Below are 13,231 nucleotides of genomic sequence, written 5' to 3'. Positions count from 1 at the left end.
CCTCTTCCAAGGTGGCTAAGTTTTAAATCTGCTTGTGCTTTACTGCATTAAGCTTCAGCCCAGCCTGTTAAAAAAATTAAGTGGAAATATCCTGATAGATCCAATCTCGCCTTAACTTCTGCTGCCATTGGTAAGGAAAAAAGCTGGCAATGCTGATGGATTTGCTGCCTGGAAACAAGTGCCAATGCAAAAGCCTTTTAAAGACAGAATTCATTCATTTTTTTTCATTCTTACCTAGCAAATACAGTCCATCTTCACTCCGGTCTGCCTGCTTTCAGAAAGTGCTTCTCCCGGTATGTGAGACATCACAACCCCCACAAAATGTAGTTCTCTAGGCTGCTGCAGTTATGAATGCCTGTGGTGATTTGTCATGACTGAGTCATATTTTTTTTTGCACCAGCTGGGGGATATTCTACAGGAATAAAGCAGGCAGGTGGGGAACAGTTGTTATTTTATTCATAAAAGAAAGTAAAATCCAGTCTTAGCCACCAGAGAGGTGGCGTCTAGAGTCAACAGTTCTCCTGGCCTGTTACATGTATGAAAATCTCATTTATGGAAATGGATACTTCAGAGAAATGTGCATGAGTCGTGCAGAAAATGGAAAGAAGAAAGATGGAAAGATGCTGAGATTCTAGAAAGCGTACAGAGAAGAGCAACAAAGATGATTAGGGGACTGGAGGCTAAAACATATAAGGAATGGTTGCTGGAATTGGGTATGTCTAGTTTAATGAAGAGAAGGACGAGGGGGGACATGATAGCAGTGTTCCAATATCTCAGGAGCTGCCCCAAAGAAGAGGGAGTCAAGCTATTTTCCAAGGCGCCTGAGGGCAGGACAAGAAGCAACGGATGGAAACTAATCAAGGAGAAAAGCAACCTAGAACTAAGGAGAAACTTCCTAACAGAACAATTAATCAGTGGAACAATCTGCCTCCAGAAGTTGTGCGTACTCCATCACTGGAAGTTTTTAAAAAGAGACTGGACAGCCATTTGTCTGAAATGGTGTAGGGTTCCTGCCTGAGTAGGGGGTTGGACTCGATGACCTCCAAGGTCCCTTCCAACTTTATTATTATTATTATTAAGATTGAGCACTATCCACGATGGAGAAAAATGGTTGGTGAAGATGATGAAACTTTCAGAGATAGCTAAATTGGCTTCCTTAATCAGAGAAAAGTCAGCATCTACATTTATGGCTGACTGGAAACCATTATAACCTTTTTGCACACACAAAAATGAAGCTATGATTTATCAGAATAACAAAATAATAGAGTTGGAAGGGACCTTGGAGGTCTTCTAGTCCAACCCCCTGCTCAGGCAGGAAACCTTATACCAGTTCAGACAAATGGCTGTCCAATCTCTTCTTAAAAACTTCCAGTGTTGAAGCACCCACAACTTCTGGAGGCAAGCCGTTCCACTGGTTAATTGTTCTCACTGTCGGGAAATTTATCCCTGCTGGCTGGGGAATTCTGGTAGTTGAGGTCCACAAGTCTTAAAGTGGCCAAGTTTGAGGACCCCTGGTATAGGGTCTCCTACTTGAGCAGAGGGGCTGGACTAGAAGACCTCTAAGGTTCTTTCCAATAGCGTTATGCTATGTTCTTTTCTCCAGATGCCTGGTTTACTTCCAGCCCAGCAGCTTCATATTTATTTCAGATGGTAGGGAGGGGTTATAGGAAGAATTTCTTTTCAAAAAGTCAGCCTGACAGATAGAAGCTCAAGCATTTGCATGCAGAAACAACACACTGTCTACCACCGATGTAGATGTTGTATTACAAATGACAGTTTGCCCGGCAGGGGAAATAAAATCTCGATATTAAGGATGCAGGTGAAAAACATCATGTATAGCATTTTCAACAGCATCCATCATCAGTGCTTTGAACACTTGAGAGACAATTTTTTTTTTAAAAAAAAAAAAGGAGAATATTACTGACAGGCAAACCTCATCTGACATATTTTTCTCTCTCTACGACTCTCCCCCTTGCTGAAATCTAAGATGATGCTTCTAGGAATGTCTGCTAACAGCCTTCTCCCTCATTATCCAAGCACTCTTTGCTTCCTTCCATCTTAGAAGAACTGATAGCAAAGCCTTCACTCACAGTGGAGTGTGAAAAAGTAGGGCAAGGCAGTGACTCAAAACTGGAAATCAGAAAAGCGCTTAACAAAGCATTCTGGACACCCACCCAGGGTAGTTTGCAAAGTTGAATGGGCCCCAAAAGGTGAATAATCAGCGTTAGATCTCCAGAGAAAGTATTTCTTTGAATGTAGTTATTCCTGGAGATGGAGTTTAGTTCTACTTGGCTAGCTTACATCATTGAGCTGATTTTGCCCAGACTCAACATCTAAGCAGGGTTAGATCTGGTTAGAACTTGGATGGGAGACCAGCACAAAAAATCCCAGGGCTTTCCCAGGCAAGGAAGAAAGCTCAGAAACAGCCCCCCTCCCCACCCACCCACACCCCAGATGTATTCCTACAACATACTTAACCAGGTCAACTACAATCCTAATAGTTATATTAATCCAGCACACAAAGATTGGGTCACGTATGCTAAATTTGCATGCATTGTGTGAATCTGACAAATCCAGTAACTAGTTCGGTAACCAGGTTAAGTATGAATGCAACCAAAGAAATGTTGAAGCATGCAGGGAACACAAGGGAAAGCAACTTGGAGGGCGTTGAAAATTTCAGCACAGTTTATTATAGTCCACTCTTTCTCTGATGGTGTGGCATGTTAGCACCTACACTCTAAACTCGTGGAGTTCTGTTCTTCTGTTCTGAAATATACACATACACATATAAATATGTATGTATGTATGCATAGAGAGCGGCATGGTGGCCTAGTTGTGAAGATGCTCACCTCCCACTCAGAAGGTTTAGAGTTTAATCCAGGGGTCTTCAAACTTGGTCCTTTTATGACTTGTGGACTTCAACTCCCAGAATTCCTCAGCCAGGGTACCTGGCTGAGGAATTCTGGGAGTTGAAGTCCACAAATCATAAAAGGGCCAAGTTTGAAGACCCCTGGTTTAATCCTAGGTAGGGCTGATGTTTCTCTCCTAAGGCACAAACAAAAAATATCCACATGGCATCAGGAAGGGCATCTGGCCAGTAAATGCTCAGCTACACACACACACACACACACCTGAAGGAGAAACTAGAGAGAATGTGGAAAGTAAAGCCAAATGGTCCCAGTGGTGGTAGGAGCACTTAGGGGTCTGTGAATCGTAAGCTGGCAGAGTAGCTCCAACAGATCCCAAGAAAAACATCAGCGCTCTCTCTGTCCAAAACATGCAGTGCTAGAAGCAGCTAAGATATTGCACAGAATCCTCAAATTCCTTATATATGTACTGTATATGTTACTTTACAACCTTAGAGAGAGGGGGGCATGAAAAAGATGGTGGGTGGGTGGGTGGATGGATGGATGGATGGGTGGATGGATGGGTGGATGGATGGATGGGGAGGGGGAGAGAGAGGTAGATAGGCAGGCAGGCAGATGGCAAGGATGGAATCACAGAATAACTTGATCAAGGGCTACAATGTGCATAAAGTTAACTCTGAGAAACAGGAACAGGAGGAAGAGCCATGACCAAGACAACCATCAGATAAATGAAATCTGAGTCCTGGGCAGATCTGTAACCATCTCAGACAAAACCTCCCTAGTTCTCTTGAAGATAAAGGGAGGGAGGCAAACAGATCCAGAGGATTCTGTTCCTATAAACCTCTAATAACAAATAGTGCCGTTATTAGCATGCATGCTTTTGGTTTCGTAGGTCTGATCCACCTTGGAAGGTTGACAAGGACCTTCCCAAGTCAGAACCAAGGAATCATCTGTACATCAACTTTCCCTAATCCAGTACAGTGCCCTCCAAATAGATTAGAACTACAGATCCCCAAATACCCATAATATCCAGCCTTGCCTGTACTCGGAAATTAGCCCAAGGCTCCCAAACATCCTTTTCCACCTGCCCCAACTTCTTTCCCAACATCCTTTTGCTGTCCTGTCATCTCACTGAGGTTCAAACCACGCTTATCTATACAGGGAGCCCTTTCCCTCTTGTCCCAGCAACACTGGAGGACACCCTCAAGCTGTATACAACTTTTGTGGCTTTCTCACCTTTCGCCTCGGAAGAAAAGCAGGACTGAGCAACCTGAAACCAAAGCCAAAGCAGGAGCAGAGAGAGCGGCTACCAGAACAGGGAACGGGCCACTATCATGCCGCTGTATTCAAAGATGGTTGGTGGAGAGCAGTTGAACTCAGGCAACAAAGAAAAGCCTCAATGGAGCCTCAGGAAGGTCGGAGCACAACAGCTGCTGAAGGAGGCCAGGAAGGAGACAAGAGAGGGAGAGATCGAATTTGCTTCGGGAGCTTTCACAGAGGCGTAGCATCAAAGGAACCTTGAAGTCTGGGCCACAGCCGCCGCTGAAAAAAATGCCTTTCGTGGGCATGCTGCGATATGCAAGGAGGGCGTGGGACAAAAGAGGGAAGGGGGATCGGCCTAGATTAATCGGCCAAGCATTTTAAGAATTTTTTTCCCCCGCATGTCACTTACCCAGGGAGGCAGAGGAGTGGTGCAGAAAATGAGACAGAAAATCAGCCCTTGGGTCTATTTTTTTTTCCCCCAATAAACCTAGAACAGGGATTTTCAACCTTTTCACCCATTGTACCACTTTTAGGATAGGGCAATATCCGAGTACCACCAGTCGCCTAGCAAGGGGTCAAAAACTTGATGACCCAAACAAAAAAAAAAGGAAAAAAGTGATAAAGTACAGGTAGTCCTCGACTTACAACAGTTTGCTTAGTGACTGTTCGAAGTTACAATGGCACTGAAAAAAGTGCCCCCCCCCAAGCCACAGCCAAGCAAGACACCTGCCTGCCTGCCCGCCCAGCGGCACTCTTCCTCCTGTCCGAGGTTTTTATTGTTGTGAGCATTTCTGTTGAGGATTGGCAGTGGGGGTGGGGTTTCCACAATTTTGGCCACTACTCTATGTATTGTGTTTATCTATTGATAAGCGCAGAGAGCACCAAAGGTCCCTCATTTCAACCCTGAGCTAAAAATATTCTCCTTTATAAGTATTTTAAGAAGTGTGGATTTCAATTCCCAGAATTCTGGGAATTGAAGTCCACACAAAAGTTGTCAATGGTGAGAAACACCGCTCTGGAGCATCTTTTCGGTCTTGAATCCAAAGCAGTGAACCGCTTCCACTTGTCTTAATTTAAAAAAAAAAGAAAAAAAAAAGTCAGAAGCCCCCAACCAACTTTCAGCCCTCCAAATACGGACATAAAATTTGAATCTACTGATTTTTACAAAATTATCATAAAGGCGCATGGCATAGAATCCAGTGATTTTGTCACCTCTCTCTTTTCGTTCCTAGATTTATGTCTTAAAAATAGCAACGGCTCAAGATCACGCCATACTTATTAGAAGAAAGCTATTCATTCTCCTTTTATTTCACCAAATTCATGATCAATTAACAAAACTGGAATGATAAAAAGCACCTTTGCTTGATGCCTATGGTTTTGTTTTTAACCAGGTAAATGGAATTACATTTAATTCTTTGGAAAGGGATGAGGAATAGTGATTAACATAGGTTTTCTCGACCCACAAAAATAAGTCCTAATCTAGATCAGGCCAAGATGGGTTGATAGCAAAGTTAATAAAATCCAGAAATGAAGCAGTACAATATGCAACTGATGCAACATCTATCTCAGTGGTTCTCAACCTTTTTAATGCCGCGTCCCCCAACCGGTCGTAAGTCGAGGACTAAACCGGTTGTAAGTCGAGGACTAAACCGGTTGTAAGTCGAGGACTAAACCGGTCGTAAGTCGAGGACTAAACCGGTCGTAAGTCGAGGAATTGCCCTGCGGGAGCGCCGCACATGCATGGTTCCGCCCCCTGCGCCGGCCGAGGCATAGCTGGCAAGCGGCAGAGACGGAGCAGGCCGACCACCAGCTGGCCCAGCTTAAGGGAGGTAAGGCACCCACCGGAAAAGGGGAAAAAATGGCGGACAGCCTTGCTTGGCGACCCCCGTGAAATGGTCGATCGACCCCAAATGGGGTCGCGACCCATAGGTTGAGAACCGCTGATCTATCTGAACCCTTTGTTTACATCAGGGATAGTCAACCTTGGCTCTTTTATGACTCATAGACTTCAACTCCCAGAATTCCTGAGCCAGCATGACTCATAGACTTCAACTCCCAGAATTCTGGGAGTTGAAGTCCACGAGTCATAAAAGAGCCAAGGTTGATTACCCCTGGTTTACATCATTCTGCAGAACTCCAGGGTCTCTTTACTGTCAACAATATTCTTTGGTGCCCAACAACAATCCCATCCAACCCTCATTCTCGGCCCCTTGTAATGTGGTTATTTTCTTCTGCTCCATGTTGTCTCTTTAACTGGACACAATAAGGATCCACTGATCGAAGAGAGAGCAACTGGTTTTGTAGTGAAGACAAGATCTCCAATCAGGTCTAAAGAGGGATGGAAAACTGGCAAAGTTGGCAGTTAAGGCAAGGCCCCAAATAGGTCACGACCGTAAAGATCTAACCCCGTTTCTGGATTACACACTGTAAAGTCCACATGATCAGATTAGTCAGTGAGCAGGATGGGAAACACATGTTGTCTGTTCTTTCAAGAGCTTCATTTTGGATCCTTCCCATCTCTCCAGATCTCCTTCTACTCGCCTCATTCAGACTTTGACTTCACACACTTGTCTCTTCCACGGATGTTGAGGAGGAGCAAAAGACCCAAGGAGACAGTGGCTGGTACGCACATGGCTAAAGGCTCTTTCAAAACCAGGAGGGTGTAGATGGCACCTGCAGCATCACACGCAGAGAAAGCAGAGGCAGAATTAGAAAACCAAACTGCAATCAAAGATTCCCAACGGTTACCCCAAACTGGACTGGTTTCCATTCTCTTTACATGCTCACTCTGTTTATGGGTAAATAGTCTGCCTGTCAAATTGCAAAATACAAGGAAAATAAACACAGCTTTACCTATGGAAATCAGAAATGTGATAGAGATCCAGTCCAATTGAAGCAGGGGTCCCTCGACTCTTTAACTCAGACATGTCAAACACAAGGCCCGGGGGCCGGATGCGGCCCGTGACGTGGTTTCATGTGGCCCGCGAAGCCATCCTGGAAACAGTGAGGGAACGGCCCCCTCTGCCTTGGCCCTGGCCCAGGCCAGCCGGGAGCCAATGTACAATTTTGTGGTGGCCATCTATGCTGAAACGCATTCGGTCTTAGCTCCACAAGGCCGTCTGGAAACAGCGAGGAACCAGCCCCTGCCGCGTCAGCCCCACCCTCTGGATGCATGCTGGGGAGGTGTCACCCTTTGTGAAGAATGAAGAAATGCACCATCGCCTGGAAGTGGCCAGCAAATGGCCCTCGCCTACTTCACATATCCGGCTTGGTGGGCTCCAGGGGAAGGGTTTTGGCAGGCTCTTCCAGTGGACCATGCCTTGGCGCTTGCCCTGGTCCCACCCCCTTCTGCCAGAGACCCTCAGATCTGTCCCACTCCTGCCCAGGCACCCTTGACGCGAACGATGCCCACCCAGTAGGCCACACCCACTCCAGCCATGCCCACCCAGTAGGCCACGCCCACCCTGGCCACACCTAAACCCCCCCCCGAGGACAATCGCAATGCTGATGCGGCCCTCAATGAAATTGAGTTTGACAGCCCTGCTTTAACTCATCAACCCCTCGATGAAGTTCCACATTGTTCATCAGCCCCCCAAACATTTATTATATGAAAATAATGTGAGGAGAGCACCATTCTCAGCGGTGGCCAGCCATCTAACATGGGGCAACACTATCTCATCATTAGCCACCTCACCTTCAGATCTAAGGACTGGTGTGGAGCTCTATGAAGACCCCAAAAGATCAACAGAAGCCAACTGGCCTCCAATCATTTAAAAAAGTAAAGGTTTCCCGGTCCAGTTGTGTCTGACTCTAAGGTGCTCATCTCCGTCCGAGGGAGCCAGAATTGTCTGAAGATATTTTCCATGGTCATCTGGCCAGCATGGCTATACACTGAGGTACACTGAACCCTGTTTACCTTCCCACCAAAGTGGTACCTATTAATCTACTTGCACTTGCATGCTTTCACACTGCTACATGATGAGCAGGAGCTGGGGCAACTAACAGGAACTCATCCTGTTATGCGGCACTCGGATCTCAAACCCAGGCTGTCAGCTTTCCAGCTAACAAACTCAGGGTCTTTAACCACTGAGCCCTTCCACCGCTCTTCCGTCATTTATCAACTATCTATTGACCCCCAACCATTATTATTATTAGCCTCTTGGATAGTCACATCAACTCTTGGGGTTTGATATTGACCATTCTGGTGAAGCTTAGATTAAAGTCAGTTAAACAGCACAATGGAAGTCCCAAATATGCTTTTTCATGAGGCAACTGGACTTTCTTGTTTTTCTTTGTAAATGGTTGGGGATCAACAGCGGGTTAACAAATGATAACGCTCTTTTTGGCAGGAATTCAATACGCTTCTGCAAGAGACCTACGCTAATGTCCCACAAACCAGTAGACTCTAAGAAATAATCTTAGAAACAGTTGAGGAGCAGATCCCGGCCAGAAATTCATTAACAGGACTATCCTTACCTATCATGATCACGGTAAGCACAAAATTGCTGATTTCTTGCAGCAGTTGAGGCCCGAAGGCTAAAAGGAAGCCTCCTATCAGTTCCATCCAGCCCAACGTTTCCATGTACAGTCCTGGTTCTGGCTTATAGCCAAACTCCTTCAAAGGGAAGACATCTGCAAATTGTACAAACTGGGTTTTCTGGAATAGGAAGGAAAAGGAGCATTAAGCGCCAAAGAAGACTAAGGAGCAGAAGAAGGTTAGCCAACTTTTACAGCAGCAAGTAAAGGCACAAATAATCCAGAAAAGGTGGACGGCTAAGCAAAATAATAATAATAATAATAATAATAATAATAGTAATAATTAATAATAATAATAATAGTAATAATTAATAATAATAATAATAATAATAATAATAATAATAATAATAATAATAATAATAATGTAGTAGGAGTAGTAGTAATAATAATAAAGTTGGAAGGGACCTTGGAGGTCATCTAGTCCAACCCCTGCTCAGGGAGGAAATCCTATACCATTTCGGACAAATGGCTGGCCAGTTTCTTCTTAAAAACTTCCAGTGTTGGAGCATTCACCGCTTCTGGAGGCAGGTTGTTCCACTGGTTAATTGTTCTAACTGTCAGGAAGTTTCTCCTTAGTTCCAGGTTGCTTCTCTCCTTGATCAGTTTCCACCCATTGCTTCTTGTCCTGCCTTCAGGCGCCTTGGAGAATAGCTTGACTCCCTCTTCTTTGTGGCAGCCCCTGAGATCCTGGAACACGGCTATCATCTCCCCCCTCGTTCTTCTCTTCCTTAAACTAGACATACCCAATTCCAGCAACCGTTCCTTCATGCATTGCTGTGATACAAGTAGCCCTCAACCTGTAGCCTAAGGCAGGGGTCCCCAACCCTGGGTCTGTGGACCGGTGGTACTGGGCCGTGGCAACCGAGCCGCACAAATAAGCAAAGTCCCATCTGCAGGATGCAGATAGCACACAAAACCACGCCCCCTCCAGTCCTCGGTCTAAGGCAGAAGTGGGGAAATATGGCCCTTTTCTGATTTGTGGACTTCAACCCCCAGAATTCCTCAGCCAGCATAGGAATTCTGAGAGTTGAAGTCCACAAGTCAGAAAAGGGCCATACTTCCCCAGCCCTGACTTAAGGGATTGTCTTTTCTCAAGAGCCTCTTATCATCCAACCAGGCCAATCGGAATGGGCATCTGCAGATTCTGCCAGACAAAGAACGTCAATTGTTGAGTTTTTTCTGCAGTGGCTCCTGCTCTATGGAACATTAGAATGGCCCCAACCCTATTAGCCTTTCACAAGGCCCTAAATACCTGGTTATGTTCCAGAGCCTGGGGGGCTGAATATGTCAAGGGCCCCCGTTTCCTGGCTCTATTGCTAATTGGCCAAGTACCTTGGCTCCTACGTTTAGTTAATTTGGCTGTTTTTGTGTGCTTTTATTGGCTGTACTGTTTTAATGGTTTCAAAATGTTTTTAATATTTTCCTTCTTCTTTCCTTCCTCTTTTACTATTTTGGGTGTGTGTAGGGGGGGGAGATACAAAGTTCTGGTGCTTGCACTTCTGGCAGCCTCCACCCTTGTTACTTGATGCTGTTGTGGTATGTCTTTGATATAAAAACTGTAAGCTGACCAAAGTCATTGACTGAGATGGACGACCACAGAAATTGAACAAGTGAATAAACTTGTGACCATTTGTTTTGCGATCATTCAAAGTTACAACAGATGTGGAAAAAATTGACTCATCACAGGTCTTTGCACTTTCGGCTGTCTCGGTATCAAGGGCAATCCAGGCACTTGGCAATTAGCATTATTTACAAAACTTACACACACACATACACACACACCAGAAGCTCAAGCAATGGCCATTTGAGACCTTCCCAGCCAGTTTCCCACAAGCAAAGTCAATTGGGGGAAGTCAGATTTGCTTAACCATTGTGTAATTCGCTTCAAAACGGAGGCAAAAAAGCTCGTGAAACCAGACAATGACACAATGACCGAACTTCTTAGCGATAGAAGTTCCAGTCCACCTTATGTAAGTTAAGAACTTCCTGCATGTTGCTTCAACTGAATCTTTTCCACCTTCTATTATGCATTCTAAAAGGGTCTTCTTTATTTCTTAACGGTCAACAATCCCAATAGATCTGCAAGTGGGTTTAAAATCTTGTTCTTCTAAAATCGTTCGGCTCATCTTAACCCAAAGAGGCTTCTCTCTTCCTCCCAGCCCATTTTTCATTTTCATTTTTTTTTAAGTTTACAAAGTAATTTCCACCAGTCCAGTGGGAAACAAAACAGGCAGCCCTCTGTTCCATTCTGGTGAGAGAGAAGTTCCCTAAGGATGGGCTCCAGCACAATTCCCAAAGGTGGGAAGACTAAACCCTCGGTGAACGATCCAGATCCAGGCAGCTCTCTGTTCCAAAAAAATCTTGCAACATGCTCTCTCTCCCAACTACACAAATTCAAACATCGGGCGCCAAAATGCTTCTACAAATGGAAAGCTGGCTGAAGGCCAAAGAAACTTCCCAGATTTAATTTGGAGTGTACACACAGACTGTTTACACAGAGGGCAGTCCCCATGAACTCTGCGATTCTTCCCTCCCTCCAACTAATTTCGTAAACTGAGGCAGGGCAAGAAGATTGCAGGAAACCTGATGGCCAAAAGTCCTGGGGGAGGAGGGACAGAATGAAACCCATTCAATATGGTGACATATTACACTGTAACCAGCTTTAAAACATCCCCAACTCCAATTGAGATCTGCTTGTTGTTGTTGTTGTTAGTTGCGAAGTTGTGTCCAACCCATCACGACCCCATGGACAACGTTCCTCCAGGTCTTCCTGTCCTCTACCATCTTCTGGAGTCCATTTCAGCTCACGCCTACTGCTTCAGTGACTCCATCCAGCCACCTCATTCTCTGTCGTCCCCTTCTTCTCTTGCCCTCCATCTTTCCCAGCATTAGGCTCTTCTCCAGTGAGTCCTTCCTTCTCATTAGGTGGCCAAAGGACTTGAGTTTCAACTTCAGGATCTGGCCTTCTAAAGAGCAGTCGGGGTTGATCTCCTCTAGGACNAAACCATGGCCTTGACTATACGTACTTTTGTTGGCAGGGTGATGTCTCTGCTTTTTAGTATGCTGTCTAGATTTGCCATAGCTTTCCTCCCCAGGAGCAAGCGTCTTTTAATTTTCTTGGCTGCAGTCCCCATCTGTGGTGATCTTGGAGCCCAGGAAGATAAAATCTGTCACTACCTCCATTTCTTCCCCATCTATTTGCCAGGAACTGAGAGGGCCGGATGCCATGATCTTGGTTTTCTTAATGTTGAGTTTCAAGCCAACTTTTGCACTCTCCTTCTTCACCTGCATCAAGAGGCTCTTAGTTCCTCTGCTACAAATCTCTCTCTCTCTCTCTCTCTCTCTCTCTCTCTGGGGGGGTGTGGATGGGTAGGTGTGTCTACAATGGCTGTGTGTCTACAATGAGGAGAGGAGAGGAAGAAGGAGAAGGAGAAGAGATACGGCTTTTGTGTTGTTGATTTTTTTTAAAAAGCCCAGATAAAGTGCCAAAGAAATCCCAGGGCAGTGGAAAGGGTAAAAAAAAAAAAAAGGGAATCGCTGGCCTGAATAGGAAGCGTCCTCCGAAGAGAGAGCCCTTCCGTGCTGGAAGCAGCGCGGGCGGTTGCGCCAGGGAAACTGCGCGCCTTTCCTTTTGCAAACACGCACCTGGACAGGTAAGCAACTGGACAGGTAAGCCCAAAGCTCTGCCGCCTGCTGGGTTACTTAGCGGGATTTAGCCCTAGCTAAGGACCGGGACGGCGCCTCCCAGCAAGCGAGGACGAGCTGCAGCGCCTTAGCTGCGAGAAGCGGCCTTGCCGAGCCGCGCCAACGCGCCCTGCGCAGCCCCTGAAAGATTTCTGGCGAGCCAGCCTGCCAGGCCTTAGAGCAGGGGGTCCTCCAGCTTGGCCACTTTAAGACTGGTGGACTTCAACTCCCAGAATTCCTCAGCCAGCTTTGCTGGCTGAGGAATTCTGGGAGTTGAAGTCCACCAGTCTTAAAGTGGCCAAGCTGGAGGACCCCTGCCTTAGAGGATCTCCTGCAAATCCGCTCGGCTTAGGTGGCTAGATCAGGGCTCTGCTGGAGGGCCGTGGGGGGCTCGACGGGCTTTCCCTCCCGCCTCGGAGACGCCCGACTCACCAGCTGCCGGTGGGCATCGCCGGCGATCCGGTCGGTGAGCTTGACGACCCCGCAGACGGCGAAGAAAAGGCCCAGCAGCACCCGGAGAGCGGAGAAGAGCAGCGCCATCGTCGCGCCTTGGCTGGCCGTTTCTCCCGCCTTGCCCGCTTGTTGGCGGCCAGCCGGGGGAGGTGGACCCGGAGGCGGAGAAAGGAGGCTGGGAGAGCCGCCCCGGACGAAGCAAGCGCCCGCCTGCCCGCCTTTCAACGGCCGACCATCCGTGCGTAAAACGCTCGGCCCGCCCCGGGGCTTAAAAACCCAAAAGATGCAACTCGGTGCACCCTTGGGCGGCTTCGTGTGACAGGAGGCGAGAGGGCTCCGGGGCATATGCAGAGAGCTGCAGGCTCTCCGGAAGGGGTTTCACGGAGGGTGCGCGTGGGCTGGTGCCAATCGCGCGTGAAGAGCCAGGG

General features: G+C 46.7%; 1 protein-coding gene across 1 annotated transcript; it reads right to left on the bottom strand.

The window, feature by feature from the left end:
* Positions 1–6,609: 6,609 nt before the first annotated feature.
* On the bottom strand, positions 6,610–12,912 carry TMEM35B (transmembrane protein 35B). Its single transcript, XM_015820456.1, has 3 exons — positions 12,783–12,912; positions 8,607–8,787; positions 6,610–6,803 (listed from the first exon to the last, which is right to left on the bottom strand). The coding sequence occupies exons 1-3, from the start codon at positions 12,888–12,890 to the stop codon at positions 6,673–6,675; spliced, it is 420 nt and encodes a 139-aa protein (XP_015675942.1). The 5' UTR covers positions 12,891–12,912; the 3' UTR covers positions 6,610–6,672.
* Between the last annotated feature and the right edge of the window lie 319 nt (positions 12,913–13,231).

Source organism: Protobothrops mucrosquamatus, unplaced genomic scaffold (assembly GCF_001527695.2).
Source record: "Protobothrops mucrosquamatus isolate PMUCROS unplaced genomic scaffold, P.Mucros_1.0 scaffold1131, whole genome shotgun sequence".
Taxonomy (NCBI): domain Eukaryota; kingdom Metazoa; phylum Chordata; class Lepidosauria; order Squamata; family Viperidae; genus Protobothrops; species Protobothrops mucrosquamatus.
Note: the sequence above shows the minus strand (reverse complement) of the source record. Positions and strands in the feature narration are given on the sequence as shown.

Bases quoted from the DNA above. Each gene is read 5' to 3' on its own strand.
- TMEM35B (XM_015820456.1), bottom strand. From the start codon at position 12,890: ATGGCGCTGCTCTTCTCCGCTCTCCGGGTGCTGCTGGGCCTTTTCTTC. The intron at 8,788-12,782 runs GTGAGTCGGGCG...TTCCTATTCCAG, and splicing joins GCGATGCCCACCGGCAGCTG to AAAACCCAGTTTGTACAATT. The intron at 6,804-8,606 runs GTAAGGATAGTC...GTGATGCTGCAG, and splicing joins GCTTACCGTGATCATGATAG to GTGCCATCTACACCCTCCTG.